Source organism: Lissotriton helveticus, chromosome 4_1, assembly GCF_964261635.1.
Source record: "Lissotriton helveticus chromosome 4_1, aLisHel1.1, whole genome shotgun sequence".
NCBI lineage: Eukaryota > Metazoa > Chordata > Amphibia > Caudata > Salamandridae > Lissotriton > Lissotriton helveticus.
The window spans coordinates 1,439,598,483-1,439,621,084 of NC_136063.1; the positions used below are offsets into that span (position 1 = coordinate 1,439,598,483).

Here is a 22,602-nt window from a genome sequence, read left to right on the forward strand (position 1 = left end):
TTTGTTTTTTGCATTTTCACTTGGTACTTCAGTATAGATTGGTGTGTCTCTGCTAAATGTCTTTATTTGGGTTTTCAGAGGTCTGAGTTCTATTGCATTGTTGCATAGTCCTTCTTGTTCTTCTGCAGGCGTTTCGAATGTGATGAGCCTTTTTGATAGGACCTCTGTACTAGTAGCAAACCTTGGTGTTCTGCTACTTATTGGGAGTCCACTTGGCCTACTGTTTGTTATCGGCCACATGTTGTGGTTTTACCAGGTCGATGGATACAACTCGGTTCTCCTTTTTTCCAGCAAGTGGCGGTAGTACAACTGATCTTGTCCCGTTGACAGACAAGACAGGAACTGCTTTTCTGTAAGAAGGCCCAAATTCCTTCTTTACCGCGATCTTCTCCCTGACTAGATCCCCGACTTTTGGAATCCAGACAGGTCTTGCTGGGACAGGTGGTGATTCTTCAGTGGTTGTTGGCTGTTGTTTCAACTGTATGTTGCTCAGGTCTTTTCTTGTTTTGTTTAAGTCCTGCAAAATAGCCAAACGGTCTTTGACATCAAAGGTTTTTTCTATTACCACTGAAGTCTGACTATCAAGGTCAGAGATCAACATCCTAGTTCCGAATAATAGTTCGTACGGACTGAATCCCTTCAGAGAATTTCTTGGCAAGTTATTTAGACTACGTTGGACACTTATTAGATGTTTGACCCACCCAGCTCCCGAACCTAATATCCTTTCTATTATAGATTGCTTTCTGCCTTGGTTTTTTCTTTACACCATCCCGTACCCTCAGGAAGGAAGTGAGAAGATTCCCGCTGGGCTGTGCTCATTTGGCCATGTTTCCCCCCCAGGCTGGTGTGCCTGAGTGAAGACAATGGTCGAACGTAACATGCTCTTAGCGTATATGCCGTTTAGACTCGCAAATCTTGTATAATAGTCCGGACGTCAGCCGAGTGCTGGTGATCTACATTATAAGTGGAAACTAGCCTGTATATGTTAATCGCAAGCCATTCTTTTTGCTGGTAATATTATCTGCCTTGATACGACGAGGTATTAAACTGCTTCTCTCCCCACTGCGATCTCGGTTGCAGTTTGGGCAGTTTTTTACAAACATGGTGTAGTGCAGGCTCATGCCTGGCCACCAGTACCGCGATTGTAATTCTTCCAGAGAATCTTTTAATTTAAGGTGTCTGAGACCCTCGCCCATGTGTGCGTCTGCGATTAACAAGTTTCTCCTGTCCATGTTTGGAATCACTCTATCCCCCACTCCAGGGATTCGAGCAAAAGGGACGGAGTTTGCATCTATGATGTATGTGTAATTGAGTGGATAGTTGATCGGTAACGCTGAGCAGTCGCCTTTTGATGACGTTTTCACCGCCAGCAATGTTTCACCGTCAATGTATTTTAATGTACGCTTTTTTCAAACTACGGGAGCCGATTGAGTGGCTGCCGCTGCGGCTGTTTCAGCCAATGAATTCCCTACAACGTGAACGCCATCACGCTGGTGACTCAGTGAGTGTGTCACGTGAGTCTTTGGTAGTTCTTTTTGTAAAAGAGCTATTTGTTCCCAGAGCAGTCTCTGCTTTATTGGTGCATCTGTGTCATCTTTGTAACCGTTCTGAATCCATGTCTGCAAATCGCTGTTGTATGATTTGACGCAGTAATATGAATCTGACACTATAAGTGTCGGGAATTCGCGATCCGCATTATCTAGCGCCATTTTCAATGCGATTATTTCAGTTTGTTTTTCTGAATTAGTTTCTACTGAGTGTGATTTTGTTAATACAGGTTTTAATATACCTCCGCGCCACACTTCTTTTGTAATCTCACATGTGGGGTTGTATGCTTGTTCTCCCCAAACGGACGGTTGAGCATGTCCGTCTGTGTAGATTACACAGGCGTAATGTCGTAGAGGCAGAATGTCGATTGGCAGAGGATACGTCTTTTCATATTTTTGATTTTTCAATTCTTCTAGTTCTGGATCAAAGTAGTAGTCTACTTTGTCCGTTGTGATTGAATTCACCCATTGTATCCATTCCGGATTCAATGTTGTTGTTGGTAAATTACACGGTGTTGTTAGTGCCTCAAAGGCTGATTCTGCTGTTCTGACTGTGATATGTCTACCGTCAGCTATGTCTTTTTCTCTAGCTATTGCGGTTTGAACTGCACGAATGATTTTTTCTGTATTACTGAATTTCTGTTCAGCTTCTGTGTACATGTGTGATTTAAATGCAATTGGTACCTTATCTCCCTCATTAGAGGTTAGGTATGTGAATCCGCATCTCCCTGGGATGACTCGAATCACAAGGTTGCGTGTATTATCACGTGTTTCTAATTTTGTTTTAATTAGCATGTCTGTTTGTAAGGATCTCAAAATTTCTGTGTGTGTTTGAGTCCAACTGGATCTTTTAAAGTCTGGTTTAATTAGATCATAAAGGGGTTTGACCCTTTCTGCGTAATTTGCAATGTAAGTTCTTCCGAAATTTAGGAAGCCTAGAATTGACTGTAGGTTTTTTAGTGTTTTAGGAGCTTGGATTACGGCACATTTCTCTAGGAAATTGTCTGCCAGGCTTTTGCCTTCACTTGATAACTCATATCCTAAGAATAGGACTGTCAGATGGGCAATTCTGGATTTTTTGAAGTTGAATTTGTAACCCTCTGCAGCGAACCCAAGTATTATGGTGTTCACCCTTTTCAAGTGAGTCTCCAAGTCATCATCTGTTAAGTAAATGTCATCGACATAAGATAATGCTTCATCATCATATAGTTGTAGTAATTCTGTTACTCTCGCTGAGAATACCCCCGGGCTGTTCTTGTACCCCTGGGCTAACCGACAGAATTGTTTTTGAGTGCCATTTACTGAGAATGCAGTTAAATATCTGCTCTCTGGTGCTATGTTTTGACAAAAGAATCCATTGGAGATGTCCAAGGTTGTTTTGTATTTTTTGCGCACTATGTTATTCATTAGTGCAGCACTGTGTGAGTTTTGCACTGCAAAAGTTTTGCAACATGTGTTAAGGTGTCGGTAATCCAAAACTAGACGATATGAGTTGTCTGGTTTGGCGACCGGAAGCAAAGGATTGTTCATTTGTGAGGTGCAAGTTTCAATCACCCCCTGGTATTCTAGCTGATCTAGTATTTCATTTACCTGTTTTTTAGCTTCTTGCTTAATTGGGTACTGCCTTTGTGCAGTTGGTTGTGATTTTAACTGGATTTTGTGAGGAGGAGAATCCTCATCCCATCCTACATGATTTTTATATAAAGCAGGTGCTAAGGCCACTGCCCACTTTCTAGCAAGTGTATATTTTTTATGAATCGGGATTTGATTCGAGAAGGCAGGCATAATTACTTCTTCGCCATGAGGGCACTCCCTGACAAACTCTGGTGGCCAGTCTTTTTCAGCTAGAAGGATGTCATAGCCTTTGGATAGGTTATCCCAAAATAGTCCCCTTATTTTCCTAGTCTTATCTCCCTCTATACGTAATGTTATCTCGTATATCTTGTGGGGCTTGCTAACTCTGGTGTCTGCAGTTTCCACTTGAAGGTATTCATTCGTGTCCACTGTCTCCAGATGATTCATAAGGACTTTGCGAGCTATGCTCACCACTGCTGCGCTGTCTAGCATTGTCTGAGCCCACTCTCCGTTTTTCAGTTGTGTCCTCAGTATTCTCGGCATTGTTAACTACCTTGATACTGGCTACCTTCTTTTTTGGAAATTGTAATTTCTTTTTTAGTTGAGCAGGTTCCTTGTCTTTGGACTTGGCGTGCTCTTCTGATCGTCCTCTTCTTTCCGATTTCTGCGAGGAATTCTGAAAAGATTGAGAGGGACGTGTATCAATGTCTTGATATCTATCAGGTTTTTTAATATTATCCCTATTTCTAAGGTTATATCTATTCCCAGAGGGGTCACTCTGCGGTGACCTCTGTCTTTGGTTCGGAGATTTCTCTCTTCGCCTAGGAGACCTTCCTCGGGACTGGAATTTCTTTTCTTTAGGATTGGATTGTTTGTTTCCATCCCAGTTCTTTTTTGGTGAATTATTATTATTAAAAAATATTTTTTCTGGACTTGTAGTCAGTTGCGGTTTTACTGGTATTCCACCTAGACTATCTCTGCCTAGTTCTTCATAGGATTTTTCTATGATTCTGGCAATTTCAGCTGGTTGGTCTGCTATATCTGTCTCTTTTAACCTCTGGCGGATCGCCACGATTGCTGCTTCACCTTTTATGTTGGCTAATAATATAGCAGAGACCTGCTTGAAGTCTTTTAGTAATTTCATACCAAGAGTTAAAGCAGGTTCTGGACCGTATTCATCTTGAACTTGTTTTAGCACATCTGGTATCACCGAAATGGATGGGACACCGTGCGTTTTTGTGTAGATGGAAGCAAAGACTGTACCCCAAGTGTCACAGTCCTCAATGTGTGGTGCGATTCCCATTGGGAGACATATAGTCAGAATCCTGTGTTTTTCCAGCGGGGTGGTGTCAGGAAACACCGCCTCTATTTGGGTGATTTTCTGTGCCAACCAGAATGGTATTTGTTCCCGTTTAGCTGGAACTTTACCTAGGCAGGATTGGATGTTCTGTGGTGTAATTTTATTTGTGTTCCCCTGGTGAGGGGTCAGCTGTGGAAGTTTAATTGCTGGCTGAATTGTTGAAGTCCGCATTACATACTGAACTAATTGTCTATGAATTTTTAGTAGTTGTTTTAGCTGTATTAACAGCTCTGCTGCAGGCATTCTATCGATGTCTGGATGTGGTGTGTATCCGGCTAAGACCGGCCACGTTGCTCCTGGTCTTCCTAAAGGACCGAGCCTTGTAATGTGATTATTGTGTTTTAGGGCGCCATCAAATAAGAGCAAATGCTCTTGGAATTTGAGTGGTACTTCCACCTCCTCGAAAGGAGTGTATGTTTCAGGAGGTTCCTCTACTTTGTAATAGTGGAAGTACTTTGTTACAGCATTTGCTGCTGGAAAATGTATCCATGTATAGTATACCTCTGTCTGCCGATATTCGTGTGCCTCAATTACGAATATGACTGTGCCACCTCTAGGTGTCAGTCCATTTTCTATAAGTTTTAAGGTTATAGATCTCCTTTTAATGACCGGAATGAGTGTTATATTCGGGTCTGCTGCTTGCATGGTAGCATCAGCATCTGCGAGTTCAGTAGCTAATCTAACTGCCTCTCTTTCTTCATCACTGTCTCCCATTTTACAGACAGGATGGTATTATGTATTTTTGCAGATCAGGTTTCTTTATGGAACAAAGATTAGATGCACAATATTTTGGAACTGTTTTTATCCTTCAACGTTGACTTGACCAAGAACCATACATAGGAGTTCCCTCCTGCGAGGTTTTGGAGGATATAACCTTTCACCCACTCCAGACGTCTTTGGAGTATTTGGAAAAAGGGGTCTGAGTGAGAAAGCACGACTGAGTTACTCTAAATGTCTTACGTTAGTTTTATCGCCCTTTCCAAACGCGTTGGGCGCCATGTAGTGTAGTTCCTATCTTCCCAATAGGCTCTGCGCATTGGAATAATACCTACAGCAGTAAAGGCCTAGACCAGACGTTAACTAGGTCTACTACTGTCGATACTAGACTTAATTTTTGGGTTTGCCAGCTAAGCTCAGAGTTCGCTAGAAACTTTCTCGAATGTTCAGGAAAGAATTACCTGCCCTGATTAGACAAGAAGGGATTTAGTTTCTACAACCATAGAACATGACAACTTTGCTCTCCCCTAATCAAGAGTCAATCTCAAGAGTCGTGTGAGCACAAGGCAATTATTTTACTCAGTCAGTACGTGCATTCTTAGTCTCATCAGAAATGTAGAGAAAAGGAAGAGACGGGCGTGTTCAATAAAAAGGTGTTATTTATTGATCAGTCTCTTTTCTCATACATGAGAAATGGATCGATATTATTGCAATACTTATAGTTAAGTAAACTGCATACATTAAAAGCAATAGTATAAAATAATACTGTAAAAACATTGATATGGTTTCTGAGCCATATGATGTTTTAAAATGGTTAAAATATATTTACATACACATATACATTTGACTAAACGTACTCAACTGGTGTTTCTAAATACGCCTACCCCGTGTACCTGACCTAAGTCTAATGCGTGGTTGGGAATAGAAAGTTACAGTTTAAGTTAAGTTTGTTTTTGCCAAGTGAATAACTAAAGAATTCTCTGTGAGGGGTTATTCAGTTCTGTACCTGGAATTTAGGATGAATAGATCTCAAGCGTTATGACCTAATCAGATAACACGTTCCTGCGCCGTAGTGTGACTGCGTCAGATAACGGTATCTGCATCATGGGGGCTGTTCTTGCCTCATGGGCTGACTGTTAGTTAACTAGCTAGTTAGTTTAACCAGAATAGGGTCAGGAATAGGGGGATCGATTCAGAACCTATAGAAATACACGACACAATATTGCCGCCTTTATCCGCTTTGCAGATTGCCAAACTAGAATCATCTCGTATAGATTGGAGAAAATGTCTCTCTTCTCTGCTAATGTTTGGATGGTGTAAACATTTCTTATTGTTGACATGACTGTCTTTCAGACGGTACAAATCCTGAGTAACCCTGGATGCAAACTCATCAATCACAGACTTAGTGTCACTTGGGGGAATGAATTTGGAGGTGCTCCGCAACACACTATCAAACCTCACATCCTGTGCTACCTTTAGATTACGTGCATATTCAACTAAATCTGCCAAAGACTCTTCATCATGCAAGGTAGCAATCAAGTGCAACACATTAATGTAAATTCAGAGTCACGTGGTACAGTAATAGTTGGATGACAGATGGATGTTCCGAAAAATTGTTTATTAATTTTAGCTTGCCTACAAACTTAAATAAGTCCAGATGTACATTTTCAAAAACGGGTTATTCTGTTAGACAAAAATGTAGTCCTTTCCAAAGGACCATTGTCTCTTGTTTGCTCAAAGTTCTAGAGGACAAATTCACAACATTCACTGTATTAGTCATAGACTCATCACCTATGCTGTCCACATGGTGGTGCATAACCTCATCTACTTCATATCCTGTTTGTTATCCATTCCTGCTTTTGTGCCTGCCCGCGCTTTTTTTGCCACCCCCCTCCTTGTTCTTCACCAAAGGTTTTCTTTTTGTTTCCCAAACGGTACCGTTGTACCTCCCGTAAAAAAACTGAAGGTGGGTCGTGATTTGTCATGTCTGTACTAGGGCCTTCACCTGGGTCACTTTCGATAGAAGAAATGGAGGTACTGCTAGTAGATATGCTTGGGGGCCCTCGTCTCACTTGAGGCAACAGATGTAGATTTTCCAACGATATCAGTATACTTCCTAGTGATAGTAAAGATGCGTCCCCTTTCATAATCATTCTGATCTCTTTGTATCTTTTGCTGTTTCTTGCCTTTAAAATAGACTTGATAATTGGCTAGCTCTTTCTTAAGAATGACATCATTTTTTTTTGTATAGCATCCGACAGATTAGTGTCAATAATTTTGTCATCTCTGATCTTTTTTACTTTACATTCAGAGTTTCGTACCAAAATATCCATCATTCTATATGATGACACATGTAACCCTTCTTCCCTCTGTTCCAGAAGATGTCTCAGATTTGCCTGGATATTCCCGTTTTTTGAATGATTGTCCTGGCGTTCCGACACTTATTACAAAATAGATAAATGTCCCAGTTTTGAGAGTTGATCGAATGAGCACGCACATTTGTCACTGTGCTCTGGAGGCTCACGTTCACACCAGCCCTCTCATGACACCAGGGAACAGAGTTTAGTTTAAAAGTCTCTCCTACTGTGCTTCCTGACTTAATTCAGGCAGCACAGTATGATTTAATGAGGGGTGAATCAACCCCTTCAGAGACTATCATCTCAGGCCAGAATCACGAAGCACCCCTTGCAACACATCCCAGTTTGGCAGAGGAAGGATTTAGTTTTCATGCTACAGAGATGTGTGTTTCTGCAGCATAAACATTAAATACTTCCTTGGCAATATATCTATCGGCATATCCACTTACATAGAAATAGGAATAAATGTTGACACTGCACTGACCAGTACCATTAAGTTCTATTTCTATGTCAATGGCTATCCCGTTCTTTTCCCCTGAAAATGTAGTCACTGTATGCAGCACAGATTGTTGACAATCATTGGCGCAACACGTCAAATTAGCATTACTCAGCAAGTAATTTTATAGCGGCTTTGGGGATTACAATAACATACCAACTATAGAGACCCCAGGCGCTACAAAGCTGTTCACTCGATTTGGCAGTACGCGTTGTCTGCAACGATAGTTGGCATTATTTGGACAGTGTATAAGTTATTCTGCTTCTGTACCATGCAGAACGATTATCACATGTTTTTTTTTTTTATAAACGGCGTGAGTTATGACAGTGAGGGAATTGAATGATACATATTTGCACAACCACTACTAGTGCATGCTGTCTTAAAATATATACAGTACGATCTCCTGTCCATCTGCAAAATGACATCTATCTGGGCAAATACAACATGAATAAGGTCGATAGCTGACATTCATTTATTGGTACTGGTTACTGGAACACATGGCCGAGTAATGCCAATAGCTTGCCAGCCATATTCAGTAAACGCAACTTGGAGGTGGGTAGGAGCGATCTTTATGCAGCTATGACTTTGGTTGATTAACGGCTCTTTTGTAATTGTTTGAGAGTACCGATTTCTCATTGTGCTACTCAGAATTGTTGTCAGCCAGGCCACCATACTTGGCTCCATCCATAGCAGGGTGAACTGCCAGACATTTCCAGTACCATTCAGGCTATATTTAAAGGTGAAGATGGCATGCTAATTGCTGATGTGGTAACATTTTTGATAATTGTATACAGTACTATATCACAATTAAATCACAATCATACACATTTTTATTTAGGTTTATCTTGCACTGTGCTTGAGAAATCTCGTGTATTTAATATATCTTAAAAGGTGCCTCTTATCAGTTCCCATTGCTGAATTTCTGTGTTTGTTCGCTTTTGTGTGAAACTTTTGTTTTTTTTTCCATTAACTTCCCCTGGATGCATGCATTTACAATGCTTGTACTTAAGTCTCATTCACTTTTAAGTTAAGATCTCTTCCCACTTGCTTTTTATCACTTAGGGCCCGATTACGATCTTGCGAGGAAAGCCCTCCATACGACTCTGATCCGGAGGGCTTTCCAAGCGAAACGTGCTCCAGGAGTCCGAGTGAGTACGATGCAGCCATATGCTTACGTACTCTGTTCGCTCGTAGCCTGTGTACAGATGCGTACACGGGCTCCCATAGCAGTAAAGGGGTGGGTGGGGAAAAGCGTATATCCTGTGGCGGGGACCCCTTGCTGCCCGCCACACTGTGCATGCCTAGATCTGGGGGAACCACAGGCACACCCTCGTGACCGATTCAGAGGGCCCCGGGGGCTTGCTATGATCCCCACCCCAAAGTATGATTCCGACAGCTGTTTCATCTCGCTGAGACCGAGGCAAAGCGGTTGTCCAAATCGTGCATCGTACTCGCTAGGTTGGAATTCGCTTCCAGCTACAAATAAGTCCTATGGACTGGTTCGGGTTCCAAAACGATTCGGTCGACGCATATGTAATCTTCGCATCGTACTTGGTTGTTCGGACCTGTGTACGATTCGGTCAGAAACAAGGGCTATGAATCTGATCCAGGAAAGCAAAATCTGATTCGGAGTCCTTCTAAACGACATCGTAATCAGGCCCTTAGTTCTGTAAAGCAGATGGTTTAGCCTTAGAACATTTGTGGCATTTCCTGATCATGCCTCAGTACTTTTTTTTGCACTTTCTATGCATTATCCAAATGTTTTTTTCAACTTTATCCATTTGGTCATTATGATCAAATTCTAAATGTTGTAATAAACATTGCGCGTTAAAAATAAAGTTAATATACAAGAGCTATGCTATGTTTTACTACTAAACAGGCAGGCACAAGCGCAGCTACCTTGCAGACAACAAGGTCATTTGAATGGTGCAACAGGCGCAGTGGCGCTTGGCCTAAAAGTGGTCAGACCCCCTCTAAACACCTAAGATTGCTATATTTTACTGCTAAACAGGCAGTCACAATTACAGTCACTTTGTAGTTGAAAGGGACTGGTGCAGCAGGTGCAGGGGCACGTGAGCGGAAAGCTCTAGGGACCCCATTAAACCCATATTATTGCAAAATTTTAGTACTAAACAAGACCGTCACAAGTGCATTTATCTAGCAACCAATAGGGTCATGATTTGAATGGTGTTGCAGGTGGAGTAACACCAGGACCAAAAGCTCTAGACACCCCACTAAACACCTAATATTGCTATATTTTACTACTAAACAGGTAGTCACAAGTGCAGTTACCTTGCAGATAACAGGGTTATGATTTGAATGGTGCAGTGGCACTGGGCCCAGAATTTGTCATGACCTCCTCGAAACACCCAATATTGCTATAATTTACTACTATACAGGCAGATACAGTTGCAGTTATCTTGCAGTTAAGAGGCTTGATTGGTACAGCAGGTGCAGTGGCACCTGGGCCAAAAGCGATAGGAACCCCACTAAACACAGAATATTGCTAACTATTACTACTAAACAGGCAGTCAAAAGTGCAGTATCTAGCAGGCACTAGGGCCATGAATTCAATGGTGCAGTAGCATCGGGCCCAAAAGTTGCCAGAACTCCGCTAAACACCAAATTTTGCTATATTCAACTGCTAAATAAGCTGTCACAAGTGTAGTTATCTTGCAGGTACTAGGATCATGATTTCAATGGTGCTGTAGGTGCAGGGACTCCGGGACCCTAAGTTCTAAGAACCCCTCCAAACACCAAATATTGAAATATTTTACTAGTAAACAGGCAGTCACAAGTGCAGTTACCTTACATGTAATAGGAGCATAATTTGAATGGTGCAGCCGGTACAGTGGCACCAGGCCCAACATTTGTCAGAACTACTCTAAACACATAATATTTTTATTATAGAAATTAATTCTATTATATCCCTCTTTCATTTCATTTTTCTGAATTTTGCTATTACTTATCCGCACTATACCACTAGTAACAGCACAATATATTGTCTTTTTGTACATAAACAAGTCATACCACTATAACAGACTTTCTGTAACTTATATTGTGAAACTAATCAGCAAGCTACTACTTACAACAAAAATCAGCTTATTAATCACATGGGCGAAACCTAATGCATTTACCAATGCTTGTTAGATTTCCTTCCAAGCCCTGTGACTAATACATTCCACACTTTTTCATTGAGGTCCAGGGCTAAGAATCTCATACTGGGATTTAATTCTTTTTTTTTTGCAATAAGCTCTTTTCCCATGCTCTCCAAATAACATATATTTTACTTTCTATAATGAGTCCAGGCCTAGTTTTCCTGCCTCTTTATTCTTTTAATTTGTGTATACTTGTTTCTCAATTGTTACTGTTGGAGGTATCTTATATTTATTCTATTGACATGGTTTTAAATCTCACAACTTTTTAAATCATAATGCACTAATTATAACATTCCTTATTCCATAAAGTCGCAATAAGTTAATATAATTATGGCCTACCCAAATCATTTCTGTGATCTATAAATCTTCATCCTACTTCTAAAACCTACTTTGTTGTCAAAGTTTTTAAAATGGTAGGAAGATTTGCACCCACTGGTGTTTTTAGGTCTAAAAAGGCAATTTAATGCATATCATATCAACGGGTTCCCAGTTTTTTAACAAAGAATTTATCATGGCAAATTGATCAGCGTGTTACATTTTCCAGTCCTTTCCCCACAAGCAGCACATGCTCGTTTTTGTGACCTCACAAGGCCTCTTGTACAACAAAGTCTGGAACAGGTGTAAACACACTCACAATCGCATCTCCTTTACAGGAACATTCGACATTTAATAGTATTATAATAGAATTATAAAGCACATAGTATAATACATACAAGGTATGTTCTTGGAAAGAACACCCTTTGGCCATTCCAGGCAATGTAGGAATCTTGTATTTAAGTGTTCTTATGAAAACATTTAAAACATTTTTTAGGGTAATGCAAACATACATCAATCCAGATCTGATGCAACATACTTGTAGATGTTCTTTTTAGTTGAAAGTACCAAACTGGAACTGCGATAAGGACTAGTTGGAAGCACAAAGGAGTTTTAGCATGCAAGCACCTTCTGACATACAACTTTTACATCTTTAAATCAAATTCGAAATGTTCAAAGTACATTCTGATGCAGCATACCTTAGAGACCTACTGGTGATAATGCGCTATATAAATTGAATAAATAAATAAAATAACCTGGAATCGCAGATAGGGCACATATTCATTTGCTCTATCGGAACTGAAAACGTCCTGTGTTTTTCTTGGCTTGACTACTCCCAATAAAATGTGGCTCATTTCATCCACCTCTTAGCCCAGAACCATCTTCAGAAAATAACTTTCCCACTGCCATTTTCTAGTTAAACCCCCAATTAACATGTTCATAAAAGGACGCTTCCATCTCTTCAAGGAAAATTCTAATTTATTTCTCGTCTGTCTTGCATGAGAGCCTAAAAGAGTAGGGTCTTCCAGCAACATCTCCATGGCAAATCACGAAGTCCAGAACCTGGGCATCTGAAATAGTTTACTGCCCAATCCCCTGTTGTCTAGTGTTTAATTTATTGCAGGATTAGGACAGGATACTGCTCAATAAAATTTTCTTGCAGGAATACTGCTCAATAAAACATAACTTATTCAACCTAGAGTTCCTGGCAGGCTCTGAATCGCCAAAACTTTTATGTACCGACCCCACTTATTTACCTTGTATGTGCACTGCGCTGTTCCCAGACCCTTCATTTTATGAGAGCCATGCATACGGTTTTACAAAAAAAGTGTTTTTCTTGCAATTTGCATAAAGACATTTATTTTTGACGTTTTTCTCTGCCATAGTCTAGTAGATACTCCAGGCCGTGCAACCAATGCCATCGCACAGTGTGCGGAGCTTGAAGAGCGCTGTGTTTTGATATCTTTTATGGGTTTAGAGGTACCTGCTGCAGCTTTGTTGTGTGTCCAGCAATTTTCAGGCAACAATAAGTGTCAAGATAACTGCTGGGGATGTATCCGTGTTTTTTTTCTAGTGGGAGTTTTGATTTATAAACAAAGCTGCACAAGAGTATGCCTGCTACAAATAAAGTGTACTATGCACATCACAGAACTGTATTTTATGTGGATAGCTCAGGATTATAATTTATGAACTACAAGTAACAAAAGGGTCCTTGTGACAAAGGCAGTAAACAACTAACATAGCACAGTGAGATATGAACTATCTTCAAACAGCTGCATGCAAACGGCAAAGTATAGGTTAAACATTGTTTTTTCTTTGGGTAGAAATAAACTCTTATTATTAAAGCCAACCTGTGCTAAGTTTTAAATCCTGAATTTTTGCTTCTCCAGACCAAGCTCTCTTAAAATATAATGCCTTCTAGTATGAATGATGTGTGATTCCAAAACCTTCTTTTCCCCATTGTCCTAAGTAAAATTTCCTATACACTGATTAACACACATGATTCATTGTCTCTGTATAATGTGTATGTGTGTGATGTAAAGTGCTCTCACACCATACACTGGTGTGAGTAGTGCTATAGAAACAAATTATATACATATAGAAGAGTGGCTATGGAGAGATGAAGGGCACTGCTGGAGGGCGGTAGCGAGGGGATCAGTGGAGAAGGTCATTGGGAGGAGTCACCAAAGATTGGTGTACCGCACGCCACCATCGCTAGAGCCGGACCTGTAGATCCTATTTGTGTGGAACCCATCCCACACCATTCATAAAGAAAGCCTTAAACTAGCTACCCTGATTAACTAGGCCTAGCTAGCAGTATCGGAGATGATGGACAAGCTTGCAAAAACAATAAAACAGCCAGTTTTTTACATAACATTTAAATTAAAGGATGGTAGATTCATGTTGGAATGCTGCTAGAAGAGACTGCCATAGCTTGGCCGAGTATACTACGAAGCTGTGGCCACTAATTCTGTTTTTGATGAATTTTCGTAGTTCTTGGGGTTAGCGGTGGATGAACGAAGAATATGACAAAGATGGTATCTTCTCACACAGCGTATGATGGAAGTAGAAGCTTAGGCCTCAAGGGCGTAGAAGATAATACACATAAATATGGAGGAGAGAGCTGCTTTGATACAAATGTGTTGTCTTGCAATACTGTTTGCACTGGTTTGATCAAATCTTGGACGCCTCATGTTTTCTCAAGGCAATCAGTGTATGTTGTATTTTATGAGGATGAACAACACATATTAGAATATTTGTTCCTAGTAAATACAGGCAGCTACCTATGTGACATATTTAAATAAATCTGGCTTTTAATCTGCTTTTGGTAATGTAGGTATTTCTGATTTAAATATTCTCATCCTATGTCATACTTTTTTGTCATTTTATGGGATTTTTTTGGCTAATGCAGCTGTATTACAAAGAGCTTTTGCATTTCTACGCCTACATGTTATTGAAAACGTTGGTATGTAGAACAAAATATAAAGTTGTTAAATCAGTAGAATGGTTTGACTAAGCAATTGATGCTCTTTTGAAATCAGTTCTTGTCTTTTTTTCAGCTTGAACAGCAACTTACCCATACGAAATTGGCAGTTTGGACATACACAGAAGATATGATGAATCATGAGGTGAAGCTATATCTACCCCGATTTAAGCTGGAGGAGAATTATGATCTGAAATCATCCCTCAGAAGTTTGGGAATGAGGAATGCATTTAATGTGGTCAATTCTGATTTCTCTGGAATGTCAGATAAAAATTACCTGGTCCTGTCCAAGGTGGTTCACAAGGCATTTGTGGATGTGAACGAGGAAGGCACAGAAGCTGCTGCTGCAACTGACGATGTGGAGGAGTGTGAGCACATTTTCATGGCAGACCATCCTTTCCTGTTTTTTATCAGACACCATCAGACAGGCAACCTCCTGTTCTGTGGCCGATTCTGCTCTCCGTGAAAGGAACAATGCCATAAACATGCCTACTTCGATTCCAATAAATATGATCTTTCACTGCTAACTGATGCGTGTGTTTTGTCTTTGACTGCTAAGGCATACCTCCAAGTCTGAAAGAAATTTGTAATATAGTCATTGAGGAACCTTTTGCGATTCAACATTTGACTGTTAAGATGATATTTTAGGACACACCATCTTGTTATTCATTGTTAAATGCAGTCATGCCAGGGCTTTTGTTGGAGCAAGCATGGGTTCTATTTTGTTAATGCATTTCCATGCTATTTAGTGTTGTATGGATGACCTTTCTGGAGGAACTGCTACAGAATGTAAACTAATATATATATATATTCATGAGGCTTGTCACTCAAAAGACAGGAAACTGCCGGATACAAAGCGACAAAGAGTCGACCCAAAAGGTGCTGGTGCAAGGTGATTTATTCAGGTAAAGCCAGCGCTGCCGCCATGACGCGTTTCGCCTTCGAGAAGGCTTGATCACATGACAAACTGCTCTTCACTGAGCAGAGCATTTAAAGTGATAGTGCAAACAGTTGAATCATGAAAATGGTAAAAATACTATGCATTTTAACGCTGAGATCGTGCAATCAATAAAGAAAGCCCAATTGAAACATCTAAAATTTTGCTCAATGTTTCACAATCATTAAAGCCTATTGTATGGTTTATAAATAAATAAGCATATTTACAAGACACAAACTGATAGAAACGATATATATACATGACAAATAATTTCATCTATGTACCAGAGCGTCGGCCCATTGTTAATGTGTAATCTAAATATCCAGCTTGTGCAAAAAACTCAAATAATATGCTCATACTCAATACAACAGCGTTAATCCAAATTCATGAGACAAAATTTAGAAAAATCTAATAGAGCCCAGTGGGCCTGTCACAATGCCTGCTAAAAACATAAAAAGTGCAAAAAGTGATTGTGCAAAAATAGCAATAAAGTGCAAATGTTACAGCAGATAATTCCGAGATATAATCATGGAAAAAGTTTTTTTAGAAGATTCTTGATTTTATAGTTAAAAAAATATATTTTATATTATGTACAGAAAGACACCATCTTGGGAACAGAAATTATATTTTGTAAATCCGGACAGGTCTTATAGGCATAATAGTCAATCCTAAATACAAGTGTAAAGGTCTTCCCTATCATTAAGACCATTAGGATTTTTCGTATTAAGCTCCAAGATGTATCTCGTCTCAAGAAGGCGAAGTTTGGCCTCACGGTCTCCTCCCCTTCTTGACACTTCGACACAATCTATCAAGAAAAATTGGAGCTGATCAGGTATGCCTAGATGTTTATCTTGAAAGTGCCTGGCAACCGGATAATTTGGTCGTGCCCTGATATTGCACGTAAGTGTTGGAGTATCCGTTTGTGGGCGGGCAGCTTGGTGCTGCCCACATACTGCAGTCCACACGGACACTCCAACACATAGATGGCATAATCAGTCTTGCAGGTAAGCCACTTGGAAATGGCAATAGGATGTTCATGGAAGGGACTTTTAAATGAGTCCTATTGCTGCCAAATTTGCAGGCTTCGCATTGTGGACATGCCTTAAAACCCTTCTTTAGTGTCGACCAAGTGAAGGAGGTATATATATCCACCGAACAGGAAAACCAAAGCGGAGTGAAGCCACACGGAAATACTGAACACCATTCATTTATTTCACTTTGTGCAAGCAGGTGAACAATTCACAAACCGTTCTCAAAAGTAACTTCTTGCGCCAGACGCGTTTCGGGATATCAAACGTCCCTTGCTCAGTAGCGTAGCTGTAAGACAAGAGGAAGCACAGTTATGCACTCACTAAATAGTCAATTGCCATCGCAAGTGGGCGTGGCCATAAACTCTTGCATCCTGGGCATTGTAGTGCGCTGCATTCTTCCCCATGTGGGGTGGCTTCTCCTTGCTTAAAATCTCAGCAGAATTATACATCCCAAGTAGTGCCGAGGTACCGTTGTGGCTGTCATCTGCTCTGCCCAAGTGAACTTCTGTGTCGAAGGTCAGCCCTGTCCTGATCAGCGCTGCACCTTCGTTCCGTCCAAACTGCATCAGCACCCAGATTGGAGCCGGCATGGATCCGCACACTAGCGGCGGGCTTACTCCACGGCTGGCAAAGCTGTACATATCCACCAAACAGGAAAACCAAAGCGGAGTGAAGCCACACGGAAATACTGAACACCATTCATTTATTTCACTTTGTGCAAGCAGGTGAACAATTCACAAACAGTTCTCAAAAGTAACTTCTTGCGCCAGACGCGTTTCGGGATATCAAACGTCCCTTCCTCAGTGGCGTAGCTGTAAGACAAGAGGAAGCACAGTTATGCACTCACTAAATAGTCAATTGCCGTCGCAAGTGGGCATGGCCATAAACTCTTGCATCCTGGGCATTGTAGTGCGCTGCATTCTTCCCCATGTGGGGTGGCTTCTCCTTGCTTAAAATCTCAGCAGAATTATACATCCCAAGTGGTGCCACACAGAAGTTGTCTTACAGCTACGCCACTGAGGAAGGGACGTTTGATATCCCGAAACTCGTCTGGCGCAAGAAGTTACTTTGAGAACTGTTTGTGAATTGTTCACCTGCTTGCACAAAGTGAAATAAATGAATGGTGTTCAGTATTTCCATGTGGCTTCACTCCGCTTTGGTTTTCCTGTTCGGTGGATATATATATATATATATATATATATATATATATATATATATATATATATATATATATATATATATATTCCTTGAAAAAACCATAGGTTATAGACCATATATAGTTAGGAATTTGCATTTACAAAACCTTGAAAATTCACTGAAAAAACCATAGGTTATACACCATATATAGTTAGGAATTAGCATTTAAAAAACCTTATTTTACTCACACAAAACCAATGAAATTCCATATATAGTTAGTATATCACGCACCCGCAATCCACTGCTGATCATGTCACATATGACATCATTCATGACATGGTCAGTGACATCACTGATGACATCACTGATGACATCTCAAATGACATCACTGATGACATCTCAAATGACATCACTGATGACATCACTGATGACAACATCCAGTGACTGTATTTTTCTGTAAAGTTAAAATATGTCTTACATATTTAAGAATGAGTGGATGTATAAGTGTCTGGAAGAAGGATTTAGTAGGTGCATGACTGACTGTATGAGTGAGTGGTTAAATGTGTCTCACTGAGTGCATGGGTTAGTGACTAAACTGACTTAATTTGTGCATCATTATGTCTGTTGTTCTGTAAACTGCTGCATGTGTTGATCATTAGCTATATGAGTAACTATATGGGTTATTGATTGGTTGCCCAAGCATTTGTATGGGAGACTGAGTGTGTGTGTGGGTGGCTGGGAGGTGTATGACTCTGTGCATAGATGTATGGGTTCAAAAGTGCATGTGGAAACAGCTGTATGGGCGGTTGACTGTGTGCATGACTGTATTGGTGAGTGAATACATATCTCAGTGCTACATGTCAAAGTAAGTACATATGTAAAATACAGTACATGTGAGAGTTGACATATATAAATAACTGTGCATAAGAGCCAGTGAATGTGTGAGTGGCTGTATGGATCATTGTGCTCTTGTATCCAGGATTGTATAAGTGAGTAAATATGTTTTAGTATATGTTTGAATAAGTAAGGTGTGTATAACTGTATAGTTGTGAAAATGGAGCTGTGATTGATTCTTTGCATGACTGACTAGGTGTGTAAGTAACTCCATGGATGAGTGACAGTCTGTGAGTGTCTGTTTACACTGAGTGTATCTAAGGTTATATTAGAGTCTGAAGAGGTTCATCGTATTATCACATGAATGATGTCATCAGTGATGTGATCATTAATGTCAAATGAGATTTATCAGTGATGTCATCAGTGATGTCATTTGAGATGTCATCCGTGATGTCATCAGTGATGTCATCAGTGATGTCATCAGTGATGTCACTGACCATGTCATGAATGATGTCATATGTGACATAATCAGCAGTGGATTGCGGGTGCGTGATATATAGTTAGTACCACTAACTATATATGGAATTTCATTGGTTTTGTGTGAGTAAAATAAGGTTTTTTAACTGCTAATTCCTAACTATATATGGTGTATAACCTATGGTTTTTTCAGTGAATTTTCAAGGTTTTGTAAATGCAAATTCCTAACTATATATGGTCTATAACCTATGGTTTTTTCAATGAATTTCATTGTTTTTTTAAAAGCTAATATCTATAGCTGTAAAATGTATTCTTCTTTAAATACAAAAATATATTTTATATGTTTATTAATAATTTTTTTTAAATATTTTTTTTGTTTCGCTCCCGGTCCGCGAACCGGGAAGCTTTCCGTTAGCTCAAATAGATGCCGCGACCCGGTCCGCGAACCGGTAAGAAATCAACATAGTGACGGTATTGCGTTGCCGCGAAATGCGTCTTGTGACGTATCGCGTTAGCGCACCCGGAAGTGCCCCGGGGCGCGGACCGAGGCGCGAAGCGCAGCGACCCGGAAGCGATCCGCGGCACGTCACGAAAGCGCGACGTATCGCGTTGCCGCGTAATGCGTCTTGTGACGTATCGCGTTAGCGCACCCGGAAGTGTCCCGGTGCGCGGACCGAGGCGCGCAGCGAACCGGAAGCTAACCGGGGAGCGTTCCGCAGCGCGTAACATGAGCGTGAGAGGTCATGTGACTTGGTAATAAAACTTTTCATTGGTTCATTTCACTTTTGGTTTCATAATAATGGAAGGCTAGGTCAGGTGACCTAAAAATAACACTTTTCATTGGTTGAGAACTTTTGCTTTTCCCAAATGATGAAAACCCCTCCTTCTTTCCTCACTCTGACTCATCTTGGTGAGAGAAAGACCCTTTTACTTTATAGAGAAATGGCTTCCATTGTTGCTTCAGCTAGTGTTCCCCCACCACCACCCCCACCTCCTCAAGGGAAGAAAGGACTACCTGCTCAACCAATGTTTGAAGAAGAGGAAGATCAAGAAGAGGAGGAAGAGCCTGAGTTTTTGCCAGAGGAGCCCAGGAGGTACAATAGAAAAGAAAACTACATCTGGCAATTTTTTAAATTTCCAGCAGGGCAAAAAAAAGTAAATGCCAGATATGTGTTTTGCCGTATTTGCAACGATCGACTGTCAAGGGGCACTGACAAGAAATACAGCTTCGGCAATTATACGATGCACAGGCATATGAGTAGGTGGCACCCAAATAATTATAGTGCTGCCCAGCTTCGTGATGAACAGCAAAATCCCCTGGCAATGGTGAGAACATCTGCTGTCAAAGAAGTATCGGGACCAGAGGTGAGGGAGGTGATCCCGAACATTCAAATGGACATGGGGGAAGTAAAGCAAGTGTGCGTGTGGTGCAGCCAAACACTTTGCTACCGAGAAAGTAGCATTACTCTTATAATGAGAGCTATCAAAAATCATGTTTGCCCGAAACGCCCCAAAAAATAAATTCTTCTTTTTTTCGTTGCTCCTGTTGAGCCCTTCTCAATGAATCATTTTTGTTTCCCCCCTCCCCCCAAAAAAACAAAAAAATTACAAAATGTTCAGAAAAAACAAACAAAATATAAAAAATGTTCAGAAAAATAATAAAAAAAATTTAAAACAACAAAAACCAAAAAAAAAGTTCTTTTCAGAACTACCTCCCCATTATAAAAAAAATTGGTAGAATTTTTGAAACTCTGCCAATCTCTATTTCTTTTAGTTCGCTTCCAGTTCGCACTCCGGTACGCGAACCAGGAGCGAACCAAAAAAATTTTTTTTAAAAAAGAACAGTAAGTATAAGGGAAGGAAACAGACAGTTATGTTAAAAGAAAGACAGCTACAGGGAGTAAAGAAAACATACTGTTACCCGCAATCCACTTCTGATCATGTCACATATTATATCATTCTTGACATGGTCAGTGACATCATCAGCAGTGGATTGCGAGTAACAGTATCTTTTGTTTACTTCCTATAGCTGTCTTTCTTGTAAAATAAATGTCTGTTTCCTATCCTTATACTTACTGTTCTTGTTTTAAAATTTTTTTGAGATCATTCAGAAACAGTAACATTAATAGAGACAGAATGAGTGAATAATAATGAAGAAGTATGAGAAGAGAGGGACTGAGAAAAATACTGGAAGGAGTAGAATAATTAAGTAATAGAGAAAGGAATGAGAGAAGTAGCAAACGCAGGAAAGTAAGGATTAAAGAAATGAAGCAGTAGAACTAATAGATGTTAAATGTGATAGATTAAATGATTGATTCAGGATGACGATAAGGTGTGTCCTCTCCAAAATTTTGTTTAAGATGAGGCCTACTTAGGGTTGCATATCAAATTTATGCTTGTTGAAGAATACAGAGGAGATAATACATGTGAAGGCCTACCATTGAAGTAAAACATGTCCACTTCACTCTTGAACAACGGCCAGACCTCTTCTGTGTCCATAGACAGACCTAAAGTTCATCTGCACAATGTCATCCGTAAACTTAGAAAACACAAGTAATGTAATTGAAAAACGTGGAGTTTCTTTTGCTCATTTCAAAATCACATCACCTGTGTTGCCTTTGCTTAGGTATCTCATAGTGCAGATGTAGTTCAGCATATAAAACAGTACGCAGAAGTGCAGCAGCGTATGCATTAATACATGTGAAGGCCTACCAATGAAGTAAGTCATGTCCACTTATTACATCATTCATGACATAGTCAATGACATCATCAGCAGTGGATTGCGGGTTAAGAGTAGAAAACATTTACCTTATAATTCTTGTTAACTTTTTCAAATATTTTTTCATACTTTCAATCTGTAAAAGAGAGAAGAAACATTTCAAAAATATTAAAACATGTATTTAAAAATTTGAAAAGACAAGGGAAAAGGTTCAAGAAGAAACAGTTTTTCAAAAACTTTGAGATTTACAGAAGCCTCTGCTGCTATACGTCCCCTACACAATCCTAAAGATATATATTTTAAACAAACAGTATCTTGATGCTGATGAAGTGAGGCCTATTTTGGAACATGGTGCATCTTTTGCACTGCTGATGTCTCACAATAGTGATGCAATAGCAGCGCAAAAAAGATGTAAAGCCATCATAAAATTGTGTCTAACATTTTAAATGATTCTTTCAGGATACAAATAAGATGTGTCCTTTCAAGAGGTTTCTTTAAGGTGAGGCCTATTCAGTTTTAAAAAAAAAACAGTACCCAGAAGTGCAGCACTGTAAGCATTAACTTTGACACTTACAGAAGCCTCAGTTTCTCCATATCTACCTCACATTTCTAAATGTATATCATAAGTACAAAAAGTAGAACATTAATTATACATGTTAAATGGTTTATTTTTGCTGTTCTCAGAATGTATCAAATTTCACTAAAAACAGTGACTTGAAGGTATTCATCATGTAACAGCGGGGAAAAAAAAACACAATCAAAATGATTGTGTTTAAAAAACCCATACAACATCAGAAATCAAAATTCAGAACTCCTTAAAGTTAACTTACTTTCCATGACGTCCAAGGATGTCCTATGAACAGCTTACACTCTTTTGTGCTGTTATTACTTTCAGCCCGCCACTTTCTGAAAGAAAATCTCCATCGTTTTTAAAAACACGTTACATGCAATAAATGACT

At 39.9% G+C, this 22,602-nt stretch overlaps 1 protein-coding gene across 1 annotated transcript in view; it reads left to right on the forward strand.

Annotated features, from left to right (window-relative positions):
* LOC144829157 (leukocyte elastase inhibitor-like) overlaps positions 1-15,035 on the forward strand; it is a 296,714-nt gene extending 281,679 nt beyond the window's left edge. Inside the window, exon 6 of the mRNA XM_078688012.1 lies at positions 14,585-15,035. Within this exon, the coding sequence (XP_078544138.1) occupies positions 14,585-14,974 (390 nt within the window). The 3' untranslated portion in view covers positions 14,975-15,035. The remainder of the gene's footprint in view (positions 1-14,584) is intronic.
* Positions 15,036-22,602: the final 7,567 nt, after the last annotated feature.